Source organism: Hippoglossus stenolepis, chromosome 18 (genome assembly GCF_022539355.2).
Source record: "Hippoglossus stenolepis isolate QCI-W04-F060 chromosome 18, HSTE1.2, whole genome shotgun sequence".
NCBI lineage: Eukaryota > Metazoa > Chordata > Actinopteri > Pleuronectiformes > Pleuronectidae > Hippoglossus > Hippoglossus stenolepis.
Genome location: NC_061500.1, coordinates 18,699,412 through 18,720,725, shown reverse-complemented (window position 1 = coordinate 18,720,725; position 21,314 = coordinate 18,699,412). Strand labels below are relative to the sequence as shown.

The following is a 21,314-nucleotide window of genomic DNA, read 5'->3' as shown; positions in this document are numbered from 1 at the left end:
GAAAAGAAATTGCCAAAGGAAAAAAAATATGTCAAAGCAATTAATGAAGACCACGCTCGGAGTTGGCAGTGGTGGAAAGAAACTAAATAAAATTGTGAATTACTTGTACTTTACTTGTTTATTTCATGTTTTGTGTTACTTCAGATTGACGACGTTTTAGAGTTAAAGGGATAGTTCACCGAAAAATGATAATTCACTGAGTTAAGTACGACTCCTGGTGAGTTCAGCGTTAAATAGTACTTTTTACTTCACTACATGTATCTGTTCAAATTATCAGTACTCTGAGAACATTTTGCATTGTGCAAACATAACTTCAATCTTACAAAGGAATCTGTGTCATGTATTGAGTCCTAAAGTCCTTTTCTGATAGCAAACGAAAGAAATTATTTGTATGTTATTGTTAATTCTAAGATTCTCACACAAATTTCTAAAAAGTTCTAAAAACAAGTTTTGTTCTGTGAGTTAAATCGATCAAAATAGAAATCAGCTGTACTTTGCAAAGGCATCATTAAAATGCAGATTACACAGGGACTCAGGGACACAGGACTTGTATTAGCGTATTTTCAGTGGTATTACTTTTGTCTAAGTGACAACCTGAGACTTATTTCGCCCCATCTTTGAATGTAATTGACATGTGTCCAATTGGTCCATTTTTGAGAGGCAGCCGCAAAAAAACTTCAGATCATTTATAAATGTCTGATAACAATATGGCTTGGTGTCCTACAGAGACAGACTGCTATGTTAAAGAGTTACATCCTTTTTGTTAAAACAAAAGCAGTTGTTCAACACCAGACTGACAAAAAAACGTGATTTCTCTCACAACACCGGAGCTGCAGGTCTACCGCTGCCTGATCAGTTGGTTTGTTTCCCCAGAGTTAACCTCGAAATAAACGATCTGAATACTTCTCCATATCAGGAGCTGAGATGTGAACCTTTCATATCCTCGTACCTGTCAAAGTCGTTGTCGTCCAGCTCGTCCCCTGAGGAGTTATAGTCGGTTTCATAGTCCTGTCCATCGGCGCGGCGAGGGCGACCTGCACGCCTCTTCTTGTGCCGTCCAGCCGAGCTGGCCACCTCTGAGTTACTGCTGTAGGGAGCCCCGTTCTGCAACAGCGCGTGGTTTTCCACATGAGGCCTGCAGGACAAACACAATCACAGTATTTTCAATTCAATAAGCAGTTTCCATTATTCAAATCAGGTATGGTCCCGTTGAGCTGACAGCATCCACAACACATAGTTGCCCAAAAGTAGGATGACACAAACAGCCTTGTATCCAGTGACAAATCTAACATTTTCAGACGCCCAGCTGAGACTTGCATATGCACAACATCACAGGGATCTAACATCAGTGGTAAAAATAGAGCAGATAACTGGATGATCTGGGGTTTTTTGTATTTAAAAGAAAAACAATGTTTGTGTGTGAAATTAAATCAGAGTTGTTTAACGTGGCTGTTAAAATGAGCTTCAACATAAAAGACAATCATCAAGTAAAACCCACAGGTACTCCGAGGAAGAAAACTATTGATATTAAAAGCTACTGCTTATTCAAGACGTAAGTGTTGTTCTTTGGCCCCGCTCAGACCTGGTGTCTGTGTCCAGTGATCCGATCATAAGGGGACAGCGTTAGGTTGTCAGCAAATAAACATAGTTTGTTATTTCTGTTCACAAAGACCAACTATAAAGCTGAGTTAAACTATTTTGTTTTTCCAGCTGGAGATGATCTGTAACTGATGCCAAGTATTAGAGCGTGAAGGTAAAACAGTGTCAAACTTCACCACCCTCCAGTCTCTTCCCCGTAGGATGAAGCAAAGTGCAGCCTGACTGATCATGTGGCAGGAATTGTTGATCGAGTAAACAGGTCAACAGTGACGTCCGGTTTCCTTCATGACGGCATCGCTCTCTCGTTTCCTCTTCAGCACAAACATGTTTCACATAGTTTCGGTGTTACAGGAAGATGTGAAGCATTTCAAAACACATTGTTTAGATGATAGTTGATTGACTGCTATTCTGAACCCATTGTAATTTCCTATATGTTCTAATGTTGTACGGACCAAATTGTGAGATTAATCAAAATAATCATTAGATGCAGCTCTGCCTCAGATTAGTGGGGAAGCTCTTTCTACTGACACAGGTTTCTGCACCATGTCACAGATCCACATTACATATGAGTTCCAGGCTGAGTTTCAGCGTGTTCACTCCAGGAAAGAAAATCAAGAATATCAGCAGATACATTCACACTTTGCTTTCTCAATGCATTAAAGGTAATTGGTTTAAATAACTTGTAGATATACATACATACATCCAAACACAAGTTGCAGTTTAATTTACACACCAACGTCACACAACATCAAGTACGTTGGTAGTTTTATGGTTTAACTGCTTAAACTGATGTGTGCGTCCTATGGATTTGTGGCACAGCTCTAGTGTCGATTTAATGTGTTTGCAGAATTCCCAAGCTCGAAAAGTGAAAAGGAAAAAAACGACAAAAAAGCCCGATCCACATTTTTACATAAGAACAGGTTCCAGCAAGTTTCTTGTTGCGACAGCGACTGTCAGAAGAAAGTCTAAAGCAGTCAGCCAGTCAGTATGTATTCAACAACTTCAAGGAGGCTCCGGCCTATTTAACGCAGGTATAGTTGATATGCTGGTTTATACTGGTCACCATTATGATGTCCTCTGTGGGCTGTGTTCTGTTGTCTGGGAATGGTTTTTACATTAAATGTCTGCACCAGTGATAAGATCTGCTTAATGATCCTTTACATTATGCAAACAGATACATTCGTTTCAAATGATGTAACCCACTGCCCACATACATGTACTTCAAGTGTCCTTTACGTTGGCATGGTTGTTCAGCAATATGTCCACTAGAGGGCACCACAGAGTTGAGAGTTTCTGCAAACATGGCAACGATGGACGAGGTTGTGTTAATGTTTCTCTTAAGAAAGAGACAAGAGCGGCCGTGTCGTAAACTGTTTGTCCCTGTGGCCGGGGGAAAGGAACATCATACAGAGAGACGCCTGTAGTTTCTTAATTAATCTTAAAGTCTCCTGAAAAAGTTCTGCCATTGTTGAAAGGTCTTCCTCGTGTCCTTCGATCATCTCGCTTGGCTACACTGACCACCCCCCCCCCATATTTGATTCTGTCTTGAGTACTTTTTGTTTTGGTACTTCAACTACATTTTGAACATAGTACTTCTGTACTACTTGGAGTGTATGACTCCAAAATCGCTGCTTTGAGCAAAGTAAAGGATCTCACTTCTTGTTCCACCAGTTAGAATAAATATATAGTGGGACGTCTCCGAGAGTGTATAGTCCACCTTTTAGCTTTCACACCAACTCTCCTCCCTCTACCAAGAAGTCAAATGAAAGATGTGGATGGAGGCTGCGCTGACACACAGTGCATCCTCACACATGCCCCTGTTGAAGTGCACACTCTCTGCCTGTGTACTCACTGTGGCGAGTAGTTGTAGGGAGGTTTGTCGTAGTTTGTGCTCTCGTCATCCAGGTGGCTCCTGGAGCCTCTCAGCTTGTTAGGGTAATCTGAGATCGGGAGCTCTTCAGGGGGACTGGACACATTGTTCACCTGCAGAAGAATAAAACGTACATGCATAAGTAACATATACAGAATTTATTTAATGAAGAAAACAGCGGTAAAAAGTAAGGATGCAAGGATTAGTCAATTCATTAATTGACATGTTTTAAAGTGACAAACGGCCAATTTGGGACGATCAAACAATGTCAAACATGCGAGTTACTCTCGTTTCGGACTGTTGCTGAGACAAAACATCTGACACCGCCAACCTGGATGAAAAATGATTCGATTATTGACGATTAACAATGAAAACAATCTAGATCCTCACACAGCTGCTTCAGTGACAGTGTACACTTGTGACAGTAATGACCGTTTGACGAGTGGCTGCCTGGAACAAACATGCTTCCTCTCAACCACGTCTGGTATGACCTGCCTGCATGGACTTGTCCTCTGAAAATATGGGACACACACACAGAGCTACGCCCTGCTGAACGCCTTCAAAACAACTGTGTGCAGCTACATGCATGTCTACATGCATGTAGCTGCCGGGTGCTACACCCACACTGCCTCAGCACTTTCAGACCCGTTCCCACAAGCTACAGGGAAGTAAACGCAGCCTGTTCCCAGTGTCATGTTGCCGCTGTGGCGTTGGATGTCTGCTGGCTGGTTGTTATTGTGGCGCAGGGGACCAGTCCAACCTGCTCTTCCTCTTCACTGCTCTGAGGACATGGCTGAGCTGAATGTCATCACGACTTCCACCTTTTTACAGAGTGACTCACCTGCTCATCACTACTTACTGGGTTAAATGTGAGAGTTGTTGCAAAGCACTTATGTGAATAGCTTCAGAAACCATGACTCATGAAACAAAATTGCATTCGGATTATAAAATGCTTGAATATTGCGACATTATTAAGTGCAGGGTTTTATTGCTTCTGTTCTTCCTGCTTTATGACAGGACGACATTAGATTGAAACTGCTCGTCGTGCAGACGCCACACCCTGAAACCAAGCATGCTATAAAGTAGGAGCTTGCTGCTAAATAGTTCCCCCTCCCCCGCTGACAAACAGGTTGTACAACTTCAAACCTAACCCAAACACACACAGTCACTCACATGAAAAACAAGCAATTAGGACCAGCAAAGATAGCTTCTTTAGATTTTACCTCCCTTGATAAATCTGATGGCTATAAATCAAATGCCAGCTATTTTGAGAATCAATAAACTGTTATTCGTCATTATTTTTTTTTTCTTTTAAACCAAATCGATAAATTATTTTCTCTTTGAAATGACATCTTCAAATGTTTTTTTTGTTTGAGCCAACCGTCTGAAACCCAAAGAAGAAAATGTTATGCCATGTTTGGCATTTTTGCCTATTATCAATTATCAGAATTGTTGCTGACAAACTTCTAGTTACTCAACTGAATAATTGTTTCAGCTCTGTAAAAGGTTTGATTCAATTATGAAGCAGATATGTCAAATATGCCTGAGTAATAGCTTCATAATTGTTAGGATTTCATTTAAACACAAGATTTTAAATTGAAAGTTGAAACACAACAGACTTTCCATAATTGAAATGGAGCAGGGTGAAGAAAAATCCTACGTCACCAAAACGAGAAGTAATGATCTTTTTAACATCATTATAACCTGAATATCACTGGGCTTTGGACTCTGGTCGGACAACAAGCTAATGCCTTGGACTTAAGGGGATTGTCAGGATGACAGTTCGTAGTCAAATGGTCAATAAAAAAATCTGCAGATTAACCCATCATAAAATGTATCAATCTTATCAAATTTTCTTTTTTTTCAACAGTCCAAAACACCCAAAACATTCGGTTTGAAATAATATAAATTAAAAGCTGAAATTAAAAAAAAATTGTGAGGTTAAACATTTAAGGTCACACACCCATGCCTCCACATCCTGAGGTGGCGCCATCTCGTCGACGATCTTCACTTTCCTCCACAGAATGTTGCTCTTGCCATAGTTTCCGATTTTCTGGCGAGTCTTCAGAGCAAAGACGAGCATGACGATCAGAGCGACGGTGACCAGGAAGCCAAACACCACGGCGATGGCCTGAAACGAGAGGTGACACTCCGGGTTAGAAGCAAATGCTCAGGTGTAGCTACAGGCCTGAGAGGAGGAAGTCAAATGTGTTTGTTCACCTCTTGTGGCTCCACCACACAGTAGTGGTAGAGGTACTGGTTGACGAACATTCCTGTAGTCTGTGGTTGTTGGTACTGGGCACACAGGCCAGCAATCTGGCTGGAATAGACAGACCCAGAGGACTGCGCCATGGGGTTCACTGCCATCAAGTATACTATGGACGCAATTAGCATTAGCAGTGCTAGGATGGCACAGATGATCATCACTGCTAGGTAGAACTTCCTGCTCTCTGATAGTTTCTGATGGGACACAATGATGATGAAGATGACCAGGCCGGCGATGAAGGTGATGGCTGCCATGGCAATGATAAACCCTTTGCCTGATCGGGGGTCATTGTAGTTCCCTCCGATGTTACCGTAGCCATAGTTGTTTCCAGCTCCATAGCCGCCGCCTCCATAGGAGCCGCCGCCATAGGAGCCGCCGCCATAACCTCCCCCGTAGCCCCCCATACCCCCCATACCTCCCATACCTCCCATACCTCCCATGCCTCCCTGGGTGTCCCAAGCCAGAGTGGAGGCTACACAAGCAAATATGCCGACGCACATCACGATGACTATGATGCCCATGATTTTGAGGATGCCTGGTGGAGATGTCCAGCGGTAGAAATGCTGGAACTCATCATCTGGATAGTAAGAATAGGCCGTCTGCGGAGCGGCGGTACTGTCAATCCAGAAAAAAACATTAAAGTCATTATCTGAGTGTGGTGGTAAAATAATTACATCAGCCGGAGTGAAGCAAAGAAAAGCAAACAAATAAACAATGTTGAAATACAACACAACACACTACTGACTCTATATCAATTAAAGGTCCAGTGTGTAGGACTTATTTATAGGCCGAAAAGGAGCATACATTTCATCATGATGTTTTCAAAAATCGCTTTCATTACGGTACAATGAGCCTTTATATCTACTTCAAGAGCAGGCCTCTTCCTCCACGTTTCTACAGAAGCTCAGAGTGGACAAACTAAACTCTGCCTCTCTTTTGAAATTTTCTAGGAGATAATTTCAAAAACATGATTTTTTAAATTCAATTCATAAAACTATAATATTCCATAGTATAATCTTAAAGTGTCTATATTATTTTATGAAGTTGCTGAACATTTTTGGAGGTGCAAAAATTCAAGAAGGAAATAATTTGGACTTGAACAGCCAGGCCACCGATCATGTCTAAATGCAATCTACCAGACTCCGGATGTATCAGATCACATTGTGTCAGCTACTTCGTCAACAATATGTTTACAATCGTGGCTTTTCTTTGCTTCCATACCCAGGCTGTTCATACACAGTCTGTCATTGGCTCATTGTATATCGTAGCAAATCAACTGATCAACAACAGGAGACTTACAATCCATCTTCCTCGTAGGGAGGTGGACTCCCATTGGGCACCGAGGACATTGCTGCTGGATCTACTGGGTGCTGCCCTGTTAAAAGAATCTGCAAAAGGAGTTCTGTTATTAGAAATGTACATTTATGTAAAATAACAATTCTCGTGATTGGTCTGTACACAATTAGGGAATAGTCACAAACACCTGAAGACATTAAACCAAGACAGGGCAACACATTCTCACATTGAAGAAGCTCGAAATACAGATTTGTTTAAAATATTACTGATTAATTCAATTAACTAATCAAAACTCAGATTTTTTTGTCGAAATTAGAAAACTATAATAGCAGAGTGAGGATCAACTGCACTACCACACCTGGCAGCCAACATGGAAACGAAACACCACTCTACTTCTTGGTTTTTTAGGAGTCAAGACTACGAAACTACATGTTGCTGTGAGTGCAGCCGCCTGCAGCGGGTTGGCGCTGAGATGCTGCTCACTCTGCAGATCACTGATCCACAACAACATCCAACAACACACCTGGGGTCGGTCGGTTCAGCCACAGGGGGACTGGGTTCGCAGAGATTTATTTTCAAAGTGAAAAACATCGAGTAAAAGACGCTTGTTCTCGCCACTCACCTGTTGCTCGGTGCGTCTCACCTGTCGACTGAAACTGCAGCAGCGAACAAAACAGTCACACCCAGGTCCCATTCCACAAACCCCACCCCCCCTCCCCGCGGCGCACAGGTGTCACGCCTAAGGTGTCACGTTACCGAGCGAACCCCTGACAGGAAGTACCTGAGTCAGGCCTCGTCCAAACACCTGCTAATACGGTAGGAAATGGGTATTTTATTTTTAGTTAAAGTGAAGCATCAGTCATTCAGTCCAGGCTAATATCTGATCTGATCCTGATATAGACTGAGACAAAAGTGTAAGACCAGCCGCCTCCAGCTCTCATTCATCCCAACAGGAAGCATCTTGCCCTTTGTCCGGCACATTTTACACTCTGGTATAAAAGCCAGTTTTAGTTTTTCATCTTTTATGCGTTATATCCTTTAAGTGTTCTATCATTTAAAGTGTTTTTGGTCCAGGTGCAATATTCAACTCACTTTTATTCTGCATTATTATTCTGGGTCTTACACGATTTGTCCTTGTGTACTGTTTTTTAAAAAAAGATTTTACGCAATGTACTGTTTTTGTTCTCTTTTTTCTTAGCCCAAGAAAAACTTCCCCATGGGGACAATGATGTATATTTGAATATTCTTAGTAGTATTATCAAATAGGAGTGTACAGAACATTTCATTTTGCTTTTAACACCGATCCCTAGATTAAATAAATAAAAAATTAATGAAAAGTAGATCAATGTTAAAGTGCTTTACATATGACGATAATAAAAAATAATAATTAACTTAGCTAAGTTAAATTGAGTTAAGCTAAGTTGAAAGGTGCTAAGCTTAGCACCTTTCAAAACCAGTTATAATGTGCTTCACAAAATAAAATGTGCAAATCATAGAGAAGCCAGATCATACTCAGCAATGCAATTAAACAACAGATAAAAGAGCAGCAATAAAATTAACATAAAATCTATCAAAAATAAAAACTGTATAATTTCCAGTATACAGGGGAGTTTTAAATCACTTTTCAAAGGGAGGCACTGATTCTGCTGATCTGATGTTGAGGGGGTTTGCTCTATAGCCTTGCAGCTAAAACCATATAAACATGATCCTTCTTTGTTTAAAATAGAAATAAAGAAATTCAACACAAACAAATGAATAAAATCACAATTAAATTACTGAAACACCCTTTTTTAAATTTATCGAAATATTTAGTTCTATTTGTGTTTAGTCTGATAACCTTTGACTACATTGATGTCTGTGTCCAGTCTATGCAAATGAACAAAATAATGTAAGTTACTCATGGAAAAAGGAAGCAGCTCACCCACATATCTTAACATCAATCACTTCTAAGGTCATTTGAGTTCAAATGTTATTATTTGTATCTTGGCTAATTGTTGAGTTTAGAGCCTCCATTATTATTTTCTTCATCAATTAATCAGACTTATTTTCTTGATTGATAAAAATATTAGCAGTGAAAAATGCCAGCGTTGCTTGTTTTGTCACAAACTCAAAGATAATCAGATTTAGACAAATAACAGCAGCAAACTAATATTTGGGAGGCTAACAAATCATTTTCCAGTATTTTTCCTTGGAAATATAAGATTATCAAAAGTTATTTCAAATATTTTTTTTGTCAAGCAATACAGATTAATCAACTCCTTCCATCTTTACTTTGCTTAACTTAACATAGCACCTATTATTTACAGTAAAAAGACAAATGGTATGAAAAAGACAAAGACCACAGACTCACTGCATAAGCAGAAGTGTATTCTCAGGACAGGAAGCACCAAGCCTTTAAATTATGAAAGAATATGGACATTTACAGCTAAATATTTACAGTTACACTTGCAAACATAAAACAAATGTGCTGCTTTCCACAGCATTTCCATTCAATCAAGAGGTTCAGCGTGTACAGTGGCATCAAGGGGACAAAATGGAGATACAGTATTCATGCACTTAAGTAAAAAGAAAGTACAAAATGTTTAATCTATGAAATGGAAGGACAAAGACACATTTCCCACTTCAGACATTTGTCAGTTGCATATAAAAAAAAAAGGTGTGCAGTTCAAACAACACTAACTATCTTCACAGCAGTTCAAGAAAACAACATGGGATTTTTCCAGACAAGCAGTGGTTTTTCATTTCAGGCTGGGAAGTTGTGAAATCAATATGGACAGGTGACAAACATGAAGACTGACAGAAAGGACGACAGAAGTGCAGAGGAAGTAAACCTGGACAGCAATAATGCAGCAAATGTTATATATTTTTCTTCTACTGCCTCCTCTAGCATTTCCCACTCAGTACAAACATTCACATATTAAGTGGTTAGCCTCTGATACAATTACAGTCACAGTATCTCTCACACACACATACACACACACACTGTAAGATCTTTGCACATCAGCCCAGTTTAAAGGATTAGTTTGACATGTTGGGACATACTGTATGTCTATTTGCTTTCTGGCGGAGCATTAGAAGATCAATACCACTCTTATATCAGTCTATTATTTATAAAGCTACAGCCAGGGGACTGCTTCATTTAAATGCTAACTTAGCATAGAGACTGGAAACCAGGGGATACAGCTAGTCTCTATGCTAACTTAGCATAGAGACTGGAAACCAGGGGATAGAGCTAGCCTCTGTCCAGCTATAACAAGAAATGCATACAAGCACATCTAAAGCTCACTGTCACACTATAACTTGTTAGTTCAAATCACTTAAGGTGTAAATATGACTATTTTTACTTCCAAGAAAATAATCCTGCACTTACCTTTATGTAAAACAGCAAATTGTAATTTTTGCACAATAACAAGATAGAACTTGTTAGTTTTGAGCTTGGACATGCATGTGGTCTTTATGTTAGGTTAAGATGTCTCATTAAGCCTCTTCCCAAAATGCAGAACTATCCCTTTTAGCATAAAATTACATGTGTTCTACACGTGGGCCTAAATAAACTCAGACACAAAAGCTGTTGATAAACGTTTGTCAGGGACAGCTGCTATAAAGATTTAAAAACACAAAGTAGGGTGAAATCCCAGTGGTGCTCCTGGGTTCATGACTGGGTTTCACCACCGGTACCTGCGTAACCGTCAGCGGAAGTTCTGTTTGTGCTCAGTTGTGTTCTCTTGTTGAGACGCAACAAAGTTCTAGTCGTATTTGTCGTTCCACTCCATGACTTTATCGTATTCTTGGATCTTCTGCTTGATGTGAGACAGTTTGCTCTTCAGGTACTCGCAGCGCTCCTTCTTCTCCAGGAACGTTGGATCCTGGGATGATGGAGCAGAAACACACACAGGAATGAAAATCTTATTCAGCTTTCATTTCATTTCCACTGTTTTGGAGAAGTTACTTATGTGACTACCACAATACAATAGGGATAACACTGGTGATACTCAACGAATGAACTGTTCCCACTAACGTGTGATTTGTCTTGTGAGGTCGGTTCTATAACAACTGTTAAAAACTGCATCTGAAAATTGTCTCGAACAAAAGCAGTTTCCTTCTGTTTGAGTGATGTTTGTTTAGAACTACACTGTCCATCTGGTTTACCAATTTACTGAGCCATAAAAAAAAAAACAGGGTTTGGTGATGTTGTGAAATAGCATGGGATTATGGGAGTTGTCTTCAATTACGTCAGCGTCTACTGTTCATATATAATAAAGCAGCTTCATGTTAAAAATCTGTGTTTCTCTGATGTCTCTGAGTGGCTGCGAGCTGAGGTGCTGCTAACGTTTGCTTTGCTTGTTTCTCTGACAACTTCAGATCTAGAAAGTCCAACGACTCAAATCCATATATATATATAGTTAAACCAAAATCTAAAGTGTTAATCATATAAATGTGACTTAGAACAGGTTAAATGAAATCAATTTAGACTCTTCTGTCAGACAAACTCAACACTGACACATGCATAAAGGGAATGTGACCACTGACAGGTGACTAAATGAAATGCACTGTTATTAATCTGCTGCTGTCGATGTTTGAAGAAATAATAATGAACGTGGGAAAACAGCAAATCAGTCTATAATATAACCAAACATGGGCATCAGAAAAACACACAGCTGTAGACAGTGTGCAAAACATGGACATGAAAATGGTCTCACATTTTTCTTCCTCCGGTATTCCTGAAGGATCCTGGAAATACGATCAACCTCCTACAAAAAGAGAACAGATTTTATTACATCTAGGTCAAACAAATGTTTAACATTTATGAAAATTAAGAGCAATCACCCAGTAAAAAAAGAAAAAAATCTGATACAGAGGAGGAAATTAAGGGTGGAGGGGAAGTACAGAGGAAACGGGAAGTGCAAACAGGAAATTACTGGATAGGGAAATGAGGTGCACTTGAACAACAAAAAGACTGGGTGCAGTTTTGTGCTCGACTAAAAGCTAACAGTGGTTTATGATGACACACAATCAGACCAAAAGGGCAAGAGTACAGCACAGCTCAGTGTGTGGCAGTCGAAGTATGTGTGCAGTTGGTGGAACAGGACTGTCTGGAGGGTACAGGACATTAAAACCAGGATCTGATCTACTTTGATTAAAGGGGGCGTACATGAACACACTTGTCACTTATAAAGTTCTTTTTTTCCTTCTTCTGATTCTACTTTTTGTCTAAGCTCACTGGTTTAGAGTAGCCATATTTCAGGAAGTCTAAATCATCTTGGTCTGACTGGGACGGACTTGATATGTCACCGTGAACTGCCAGTGGCTGAACAGGTGGAGTATAAAACAAATGCAAAACTGAATAAAAAACAGAAAGAAAACATATCCCAGTGAAAAAGCAGCGTCATACACGTAGAAAACAACAAAGATGTCAAAAGAGTTTGTGGTGATAAGAGCCGACAATGGTGGCAGGGTGCTGTAAACATGATCATGTGAACTCCGCAGTGGAGTGAATACATCGCTTCCTGCCTCTGTCTGCTGCACCCGGCTGCTCCACCTTCTTGCCTAAATAATGCGGAGGATTTGATGCTGTTGTGAATGCGTCTGTGCAGAGAACCTCCTGCTGCATTGTTTATGTGTGAAAGACACTGCGGGTAAAGTCCGTAGCCAATTCTCCAGATTTTACCCGGAGGTCATGCCTGAAAACGGCTTTAGGGAGAGACCAGTTTCTATTCATTTCTGTATCCTTGAGAATCAAAGACTTGAGAATACTGTAAAAAAAATAAGAGGGGTGGGGTTTATGTTACAACAACAAACTCCTGAACTCCAGATCAAATACATCTCATCCTCTTTGGAATGAAATAAAGCGGAAATAATAGATCTAAACTTCCTAGAATAGAGTGAACTTCCTAGAATGTCAGTGAAGCCTTCAGCCAATCAGGGCAATGTTCTGTTCTGTTGTGCAGCTGCCTGGCTCATGCACATTTTTAAGGTCATGCGACATGCTGATGTACTGCAGCGCTGAAAAAAGTCGGATAAAATGTCTAAGCAGCCTGTTTTGTGCTAAGTCGAGCATGCAGCCTTGATGTGACACTCAACGCAACAACAACCTCTTGGTGGCACCAGAGGAAAAGTCCCAAGATCATTAAGTCATTTTAGATTTGGTGGTAACTTATTTAAACTATTTAATGTTCTTTTTAAGGAGTTTTAAGAAGAGTTCTTATGATACTGTTGTATGTGCAGCATTTCACAGAGCAACAGAGAAGGTGAACACTCAGGCAACGCTCTTGGCAATAAGATTTTACATTTGCGTGAAACATTTATTATTTGGCTATAATTATTATTACTGTTATATTATGCTGATTTGAAATGGAGCTGAAATAAATAGTTTTTGTTCTAGGCAATTACAAGTGTCAGCTGGGAGAAGACTATGTATCACTGCACTTTAGTATTAAACCTTGACCCCAAAGTGTAACAGGCTGCTAGATTACCAGTGACAATCCCCCTCTTGTACCACTCCTTGCTTTGCAGCGCATGGCGACACTTACCGGCACACACAGGCAGAAATAAAACATTTAACAGTATAACATGAATCACTGCATGTAGAAACACAGAGGCTCTGGCTCGAAGATAAAGCCCAGGACTTCATCTACACCTAAACTGAGATCACATTCTGGCAGATCAATAAATCAGATGCAGACACGCGTAGAGAGAGTGAAAGGAGTCTTGGCAAAAGATGCTACTGAGATATTACAATTTGTGTTGTTTTCAGATAAGAAATGTGAAACCAATCACCATCTGGCTGGTTGGGTTCTGGGGCAGGCCGCGCATCATGGCGTCCATCTCATCAAACTTCTTTTGGGTGGCCTGGACGTCTGCGTGGATCTCTTTGTACTCTGCATACTGGTCGTTGAACACAGCTCGGTACTGGTCCCGCTCCTCGTCTGTCCGTATGGATGGGTACTTACTGCAGGGTGGAGGCACAGAAACACAGGTCATTGTCTGTCTTATACACATGCTCATGAATTATACTTACTGCCTACTACATACTGTGAAAAGAATCTGCAGACCAGCCTCATTTAAAATGAAAATAATCATCAGTTGCAGCCCTACTGTGTGCTCACTTTTCTCAGCATCACTTACGCAATATAGTCAGGCACAATAACAGGTTTTGGAATGTGTCCTGATGGTATAGCTCCCTGTAAAATCTGCGCTGGAGTAACCTTTGGAGCAGCCTGGATGGGAACGACTGATGACTCTTGGGCCTGTTCTGGAGTTTTGAGAACATGAGCTGGACCTGGGGCAACCAATGAGCGAGCAGCTCGCATCTCAGAGGGCACCATCTGTGCAGGCAAAACAAACAACAGCACTTTCTGGTTAATACATAACTTAGAATTACAATTTACTGTCAAAAGAATAGCTTGACTATTATTCTACATAGACCATTATAAACATTAACTGTTTTGGCTGAGTTGACTTCACTGAGATGAGGAGATCAATATTGATTGATGTCAAAGAAGTTGTCTATGACCAAAACGTTAAATGTAAAACTTCACACTCAACCAACCAACATGTCACATCATTTTAAGAAGCGGACATGCTTGTCTGCGTTAGGACTCCATCAGCACTTGAGGCATCAATTGAAAACATATCAGAATTGGCATGATTTATTTTGTTTGGACTAAAAGTTAGGCTACAATGACTTACTGTGCCGCAAATACAGTTTTTTAATGTTTATTTAGAATTTCTGTAAGCTAATGAGGCAACCAGGTAGAGTGCATTGAGTGGACTGTGGCCGAATTACTTAATCTAGAGATAACAGGCACTTTTCCCCCAGTTGAATAAGATTTTGTTCCGATGACTTTTAACATTACAGCTGTTGGCCTGTTGCATTGCAGTCTGTGTAAGAAGATGCTTGTAGCTATCTACCATTTTAAGTATTCAAAATGGCAGATAGCGTTGGGCTAATCTTTAAAGCTTAAGCAGAAGCAGAAGAACCCAAGACCGAACCCTTGAAAACAAACCAAACACAAATAAAGCTGGCTGAGACCTTACCTCCAGGCCGTTCCTCTCCCGGTACCTGCGTGCAGCCTCATGTCTCCACAGCTTGAGACACACGATGGCTCCAATCAGATAAATAACCATTGTGACAAACAGAAAGATGATGGCAGCAGTCTGGCCAGCCTCTGTTCTGCAGAACGCACCATTGATGCCATTGTTGAAGATTGGGTAGGAGCAGAGCCCTCCACGAGTTGTGTCACGTACATAGACAATGGCTGGGTGAAAAAAAGAGGGAAAAAAACAACAAAAGAAACAGTTTAAGTGTTAAAGAAAATCTCTTTCAACGATCGTTCAACTAAGATAAATTTGTTCTTACTTTTATGATGCCACCTCAATAAAATGGAGGTGATGTAATTTTGCGTGTGGTGGTCACAGCAATGAACAATTATATATATTCTATTTTCCAGCAGTGGTGCTTGAAATATAGCTAATTTATTTAAAGGTTCAGTTTGTAGAATTTAGTGACATCTAGTGGTGAAGTTGCATGCTGTATTACTAACACAGCACAGAGTAAATGTATGGATACATAATGCATTCACTTAAGAAAAAAAACACATTTATTAAATTCTGAATATTTTCTTTTTAGAAAAAAATTCAACTTTTTAACAAGTATATTATTTTTATATTTCATTGTGACAGCCTGCCATATTCTAATTTGTCCTGTCACAGTTTCATAATGAATCTAAAAGTGTTTTTACACTGCTCATAATAACACAAGAGATCTCAAACTTGGTGTTTTGCTCCGCTGCTGCATTGTATAGCTGTGTGCAGCACTATTTGCCTTGTGTGCGATCGTGTAATCGTCCTTAAAGTTGTTATTGCCCTTGCAGACAGTCAGACCTCATAATTTCAGCTGCAGTTGTGCACGTACCCGGAAAGTGAACTGCAGCTCTCTTTCACACGAGAACTTTCCCTCGTCTGTGTACCTGTCACTCACACTCTATTTTATTCAAATCATTTATTGAAAGTATTGTGTATCCAAATCGCACTAAATTCAACAGGTCATTAACAATACACATACCAAGTGTGAAGCCGATAAGATGAAGGTTCTCAAGATATGTGAGACACACACAGACAGAAATTTATAGTCGACTGAATATCTTTGGATTTTGGACTGTTGGTCAGTCATAACAAGACATTTCAGGATGCCTCTTATATAATCTCAAAATTATACATAATATACCAAATAAATAATACATATAATCACCACATTATTCAAAAATAATGGCTAGCTGCATCTCTAGGAAAATGTTTGTGTAATTTGGGTGTACAGCTCTGTTACCCACCTGCTGCCATGTAGAGCACTGCCAGAGCCAGGTTCATGGTAAACTCAGTCACGGGCCACCATGAGGAGTCCAGCAGAATGGTGCGGTAGTACATGGTCATCCCCAGCACTAATAGAATCACAGTCATCAACCAGGCCAGCCCTGCCACCACCAACACAAATGGGGTCTTGGGGCCTGAGTAGTAGGACCCGCCTGTGACGGCTCCGTTGAGACCTCCTCCGTATGCTCCCCCAGGAGACGAGTATCCAAACATGTTGAACCATTCGTTGTCTTTGTGGATGTAGGCACAGACGCAGGCAAACACAGCAGCTCCCAGCAGGAGCTCAATACAGCCGAGAATCCTCAGCAGTCCTGCCCAGGACTTCATGTAGTCGTAGCGCTGATGGTACTCCTCCACTCGCTCGCTGTAGGTCAGACCTGTGCGGTAGGTGCGCCCTGACACAGACTCCTGAGGATCCGGTACTTCCAGAAGCTCCTTTCTGGAGTTGTAGCTACCACCTGAGCCCCCATAGGGATCCCGGTATGACCCAGGAACCGAGGGGGACTGAGGGGGTGAGCAGCGCTGCCCCCCAGTGGTGCTATTGTTATTGTTATATGACGATGCAGGCATGGACCACTTGTCACTGCTCACGTTGCTTCCTCTGAAGAAGTTCTTCCAGGAGTCTGGGACGAAGCGGTGGACTGGCTTGATGTCGATGGCGGGGTCGAGGTCTGGGTGACTGTTGTCCTCGCTGCCGCTGGGATCGAACTCGGGCCCCACAGGAGACTGCTCTGGCAGAGGTGGGGGCGGGAGGGGGTCGGCGCTCTTAGCGAGATGAGGGGCTCTCTGCTCTCTCAGTGGCTGCAGATTGAAGGAGTCTTCTCGGGGTAAGGAGCCGTGTGGTACCTGGTCATAGTGGGGCGCCTGGCGGTCACGCTCAGTGCGTCCGTGAAAGCCTCCTCCATAGGACATGAGGATAGTGATGGTCCCTGAGAGTGCACACGGGCAGACACATGCATTTATTCAGTATTGTTTAAGTGTGTTTCAATCTACTAGATACAATAATTAAAGAACAGCTGCAACTCGCTGTTATAATTAAAAATATTGTGAATTGTTTACATAGTTAATCGTTTAAGTCCTGATCTGGACAATATGCGAAACATTTGCTGTTCCATCGTCTCAAATGTAAGCATTTGGGTTTAGAACTGCAATCTGAAGACGTCACCTCGGACCCCAAGGAAATGTGTTGGGCAATAAAGTTATTTCCTTGAATAACCAGTTGGTCCATGAAATGTGAAAAACAAACTCTGATCGTGTTTTTTCAGAGCCACAGTGTGCCTTCAAATGTCTTGTTTTGTTTGGCCCAAGAAGAAAAAACTATAAGATGTTCCGTTAACTGAATTATAAAACATTTTCAAACTTGAGAAGTTGAAGGGAATATTTAAGGTTTTTTGCTTTAAAACAAAAAACAGAAACTATGACTGGATCATCAGAGTAGCTGACCGTACATTTTTTTGCAGATCAACCAATTGACTTTTTGTTGCAGCCACATTTCTCTAAGTGAGGACTTCAAATAGCTTGTTTCATAAAAAAAAACAGAGCAAAACCCAAATATATACAATTTACTAACCCAAAGGAGAAAGAAAAGCAGTCATGCCACCATCTGATTATTAGTTGTAGCTCATATTATCATTAATTCAAATCACTGAGAGAACAGAGTAGGCAAACAGGAAATACAAAAAGGAAGAACCCAAAAGATTTGAAAAAAATTATCTCCAGGAGAATTTAATTTGACACATCATTTTACTCCAGACCCGCTGGATACAAACTAAAGAAAACTAACGCTGGAACTTGAGGTCACCAGAGAAAACACCCTTCAGCCAGAGCTCTAGCGAGTAAAGATGTTATCCCACCATCCTCCATGCAAGCGGAGTCAAGAATGTATTTTTATGCTGCAACTAAATTAAGCAACATGTCGGACTGAATCTGATTCCCCCTGTTGTGTGATAACTGCTGCTCACGTATTGTATCCAGGACAACACAATTTCCACAGTGCTTGTTGCAGACAGCACAAAAATACATTCTCAACATCCAACCAACCCATAGATCCCATTTCGTTAAGTGGATTTGATCTGGAGAGGTAAAAAATTATATGAACTGTGCTTGAATACCTTTCACACGCAGTCACTCAACACGACTTACATTGGCCTGCAGGTCAGAATGCAAACCTGGTATGAACAGAGATTTTGCTGAGGAATCACCTGTAAAGACAAAAAAGGTTTGAGATGTGAAGGCAACATGAGCTGGATGTTCTAAACTGCACATGATGATGTTCAACTGCTTGTTCTGTCAGAGTCGTCAAGGCTCAACATATGAATTTAATTTAATGTCAGGCCAACATTGACAGGAAGTCTGTAAAGTGCACACAAAAAAAACGATTCACCTCGACCTGAGCTCACTAAATCAGCTGATGGTTTTTTACGTGCATGTCACCAAGTTTTCTCTCAGATATTGGTTTCATTTTAAATTTTGTATATTTTTACGTTGCATGTTAGAAACGTTATCAACACACAGACTCACTCGCAGTGAGGATCTGCTGCTGTTTTCTCTCATGAGTTATTGCTAGTGAGCTGGCCAGAGAAGCTATCACACAGCCCCTCACTCGAACATTTGCATTCTCAAATACAGGGCTCAAGATAACTTTCAGTAAATACTCACTTATATGTTCAGTAAATTAATAACTACCTTCTGCAGAAAATGTCAGAAAATTGTGAAAAACGACCAGGTGAAATGCTCAAATAAAAAAATCTGCCCAAAGATATTTAATTGATAACAATATAAAAACAGAAGAGGCAGCAAATCCTCACATTTAAATAAGTGAGCCGTGCTGTGGACCAGTTCATCTCACACACACACACCTTAGATTTGATCAGCTCCTTGGAACAAATACTGAATGTCATGGCTCAAACGTATAAATGTCTGTGAGCTTCATTCATTGATAAAACATGAATCACAGTTAGATTTGGATAACATCATTCCTGACAGATTTCTCTCACAACGGAATTTGTTAAAAGTGCAGAGACACGTGTGGTGGTGCAGTGGTGTTTCACAGCGGCAGGGCCTCTCTCACAAAGACAAGACAGCGATGTGCAGTCACTCAAACCACACAACAGACAAGTTAAATGTTAGCTTGTTATCAAGTTATTAAAAGGGATACACCGCCATGTTTGTTATTTTAAACAGGACACAGCCGTCATCACACAACATGAGTTTCGATGAGCCCCACAGATCAGGTCATGTTACCTGGGCAACCAGGTAATTCCACACACTTTTGTAGCCACTGAAACCAAAATTTGAACTACCTGTAAACTCACAATCCACCACACTGAGTTGACTTTTAACAATTACAGACATGTTGCAGCTCAACACTTGATCTCACATCCAAAATGACCTAATGCAACTGAAACACTTCACACACACACTACTAGATCACTATCATATTAGAAGTATTGAGAAAACTTACACAGAAATAATAATATTCTGCAATATGCGTCATAAGCTTTGTACAAAACAAAGCTGTGGTGATTCCAGTAATGCAACACAAAACTATACAGATATATATAACAGCGATAGAGAACTGTTTTTAGCCACAAGTTCTCACCCACACCTCTGTCTCCTGTTCAATACACGTGAGAAGGAATCTTTTTGTAATGACTGAGCCCTCTGTCAATATCCAGGTGAGACGAGGGATGGAGAATAAGTTGGAAAAAAAACTGACTAGAATAAAGCCTGTGCGACAAGGCCACACTCCCATATCCTGATAGAAGTCCTTTTATCTTCAGATAACCAACATATTATTCTTACTTGTTACTGTGTCTTAACAGTGTAAACTGGGGTCATGTCTTTGTAGATGTCACAGCAGCTGTTGTCTTTCAGGTTCATGATTTATCATCATACTAAAGTTTATTGTAACATCTGAGCCTGGGTTTTGTTTTGGGCACTTGAACTATTGTTCTAATAATAATAGTAAGTATCAGCTTTATCATCAGTATTACTTGATGCTGTGCATTGTAAGTATCTACCGTTCATATTGCACATATCTAGTGTTTATACTATGTTTTTTGACATGGTTTCCTATTTTCATATTCATGCTTGCACAAACACACGAAACCTAATTCCTTGCATGTGTAAACCTACTTGGCAATAAAGCCTGATTCTGATACCGAGTGTCATTCTAGGTCACATTATCCTTCTGAATACAAACATCAGTTCTAATCTACTTCTCCTCCCTCTTCTCTCAAACACACCATCTTCTCGACAGAGACCCTGTTGGGTTTCTCTCTGTAACTCTGTAATGGAATAAGAGCTCGACTCTGAGAGGAGGAGTGTGCGCGGTGCAAATAAAGTACTAGTCCTAGTACTGAGGGTGTGTAAAACGGGAAGTCCGTATTGGAAGCTACCTGTCGCTGAGCATAATAAACATGGTGTAGCAGTAAAGTGAGTAACCTCCAGCTCTGGGCCTCAGGAGCGGAGCACAGCAGCTGGCTCACAGACAGAGGAGAAAGTCCACTCGCCACCTGGTTCTGCGTCCGTCCGAACAAACCTGCTGCTCTCTCTCTGTGTGCAGCTTCCTAACATGTCCTCTCCTGTTGTTTCCCACCGGTGGAGTCACGGCGGCGGCTGCGGAGCCAAAGTTCCCTCGAAGGGAACAAAGTCTCCCAAAGACTCGTTCGCTCCGGACAACTCGACGCGAAACGCTCGCGGTTAAAGTCGGGAAACTTCTCTCCGGCTGGAAGTGAGGCTGGAGGCTCGGCTCGACTCGTGTAACGCGGGATGTGCGGGGCAGCGTGCGGGTCTCCTACCTTGTTCTTCTCCTGCTCCTCGTCTTCCTCTTTCCCATTTCAGTAACGTTACACCGCAGGTTTCCCCCGCAGAACACCACGTGACCTGCCCATCCCTCTGACGTCACCCGGA

The 21,314-nt window shown here is 41.1% G+C and overlaps 1 protein-coding gene across 1 annotated transcript in view; it reads right to left on the bottom strand.

Annotated features, from left to right (window-relative positions):
- Positions 1-21,314, bottom strand: part of marveld2a (MARVEL domain containing 2a) — a 22,476-nt gene extending 1,162 nt beyond the window's left edge. Inside the window, exons 1-14 of the mRNA XM_035184655.2 lie at positions 21,203-21,314; positions 18,543-18,601; positions 16,361-17,329; positions 15,069-15,289; positions 14,157-14,356; positions 13,809-13,980; positions 11,732-11,782; positions 10,787-10,897; positions 7,654-7,764; positions 7,035-7,123; positions 5,690-6,350; positions 5,433-5,600; positions 3,452-3,582; positions 950-1,135 (exon numbers count right to left, since the gene is read on the bottom strand). Of these exons, the coding sequence (XP_035040546.2) occupies positions 950-1,135; positions 3,452-3,582; positions 5,433-5,600; positions 5,690-6,350; positions 7,035-7,123; positions 7,654-7,764; positions 10,787-10,897; positions 11,732-11,782; positions 13,809-13,980; positions 14,157-14,356; positions 15,069-15,289; positions 16,361-17,312 (3,053 nt within the window). The 5' untranslated portion in view covers positions 17,313-17,329; positions 18,543-18,601; positions 21,203-21,314. The remainder of the gene's footprint in view (positions 1-949; positions 1,136-3,451; positions 3,583-5,432; positions 5,601-5,689; positions 6,351-7,034; positions 7,124-7,653; positions 7,765-10,786; positions 10,898-11,731; positions 11,783-13,808; positions 13,981-14,156; positions 14,357-15,068; positions 15,290-16,360; positions 17,330-18,542; positions 18,602-21,202) is intronic.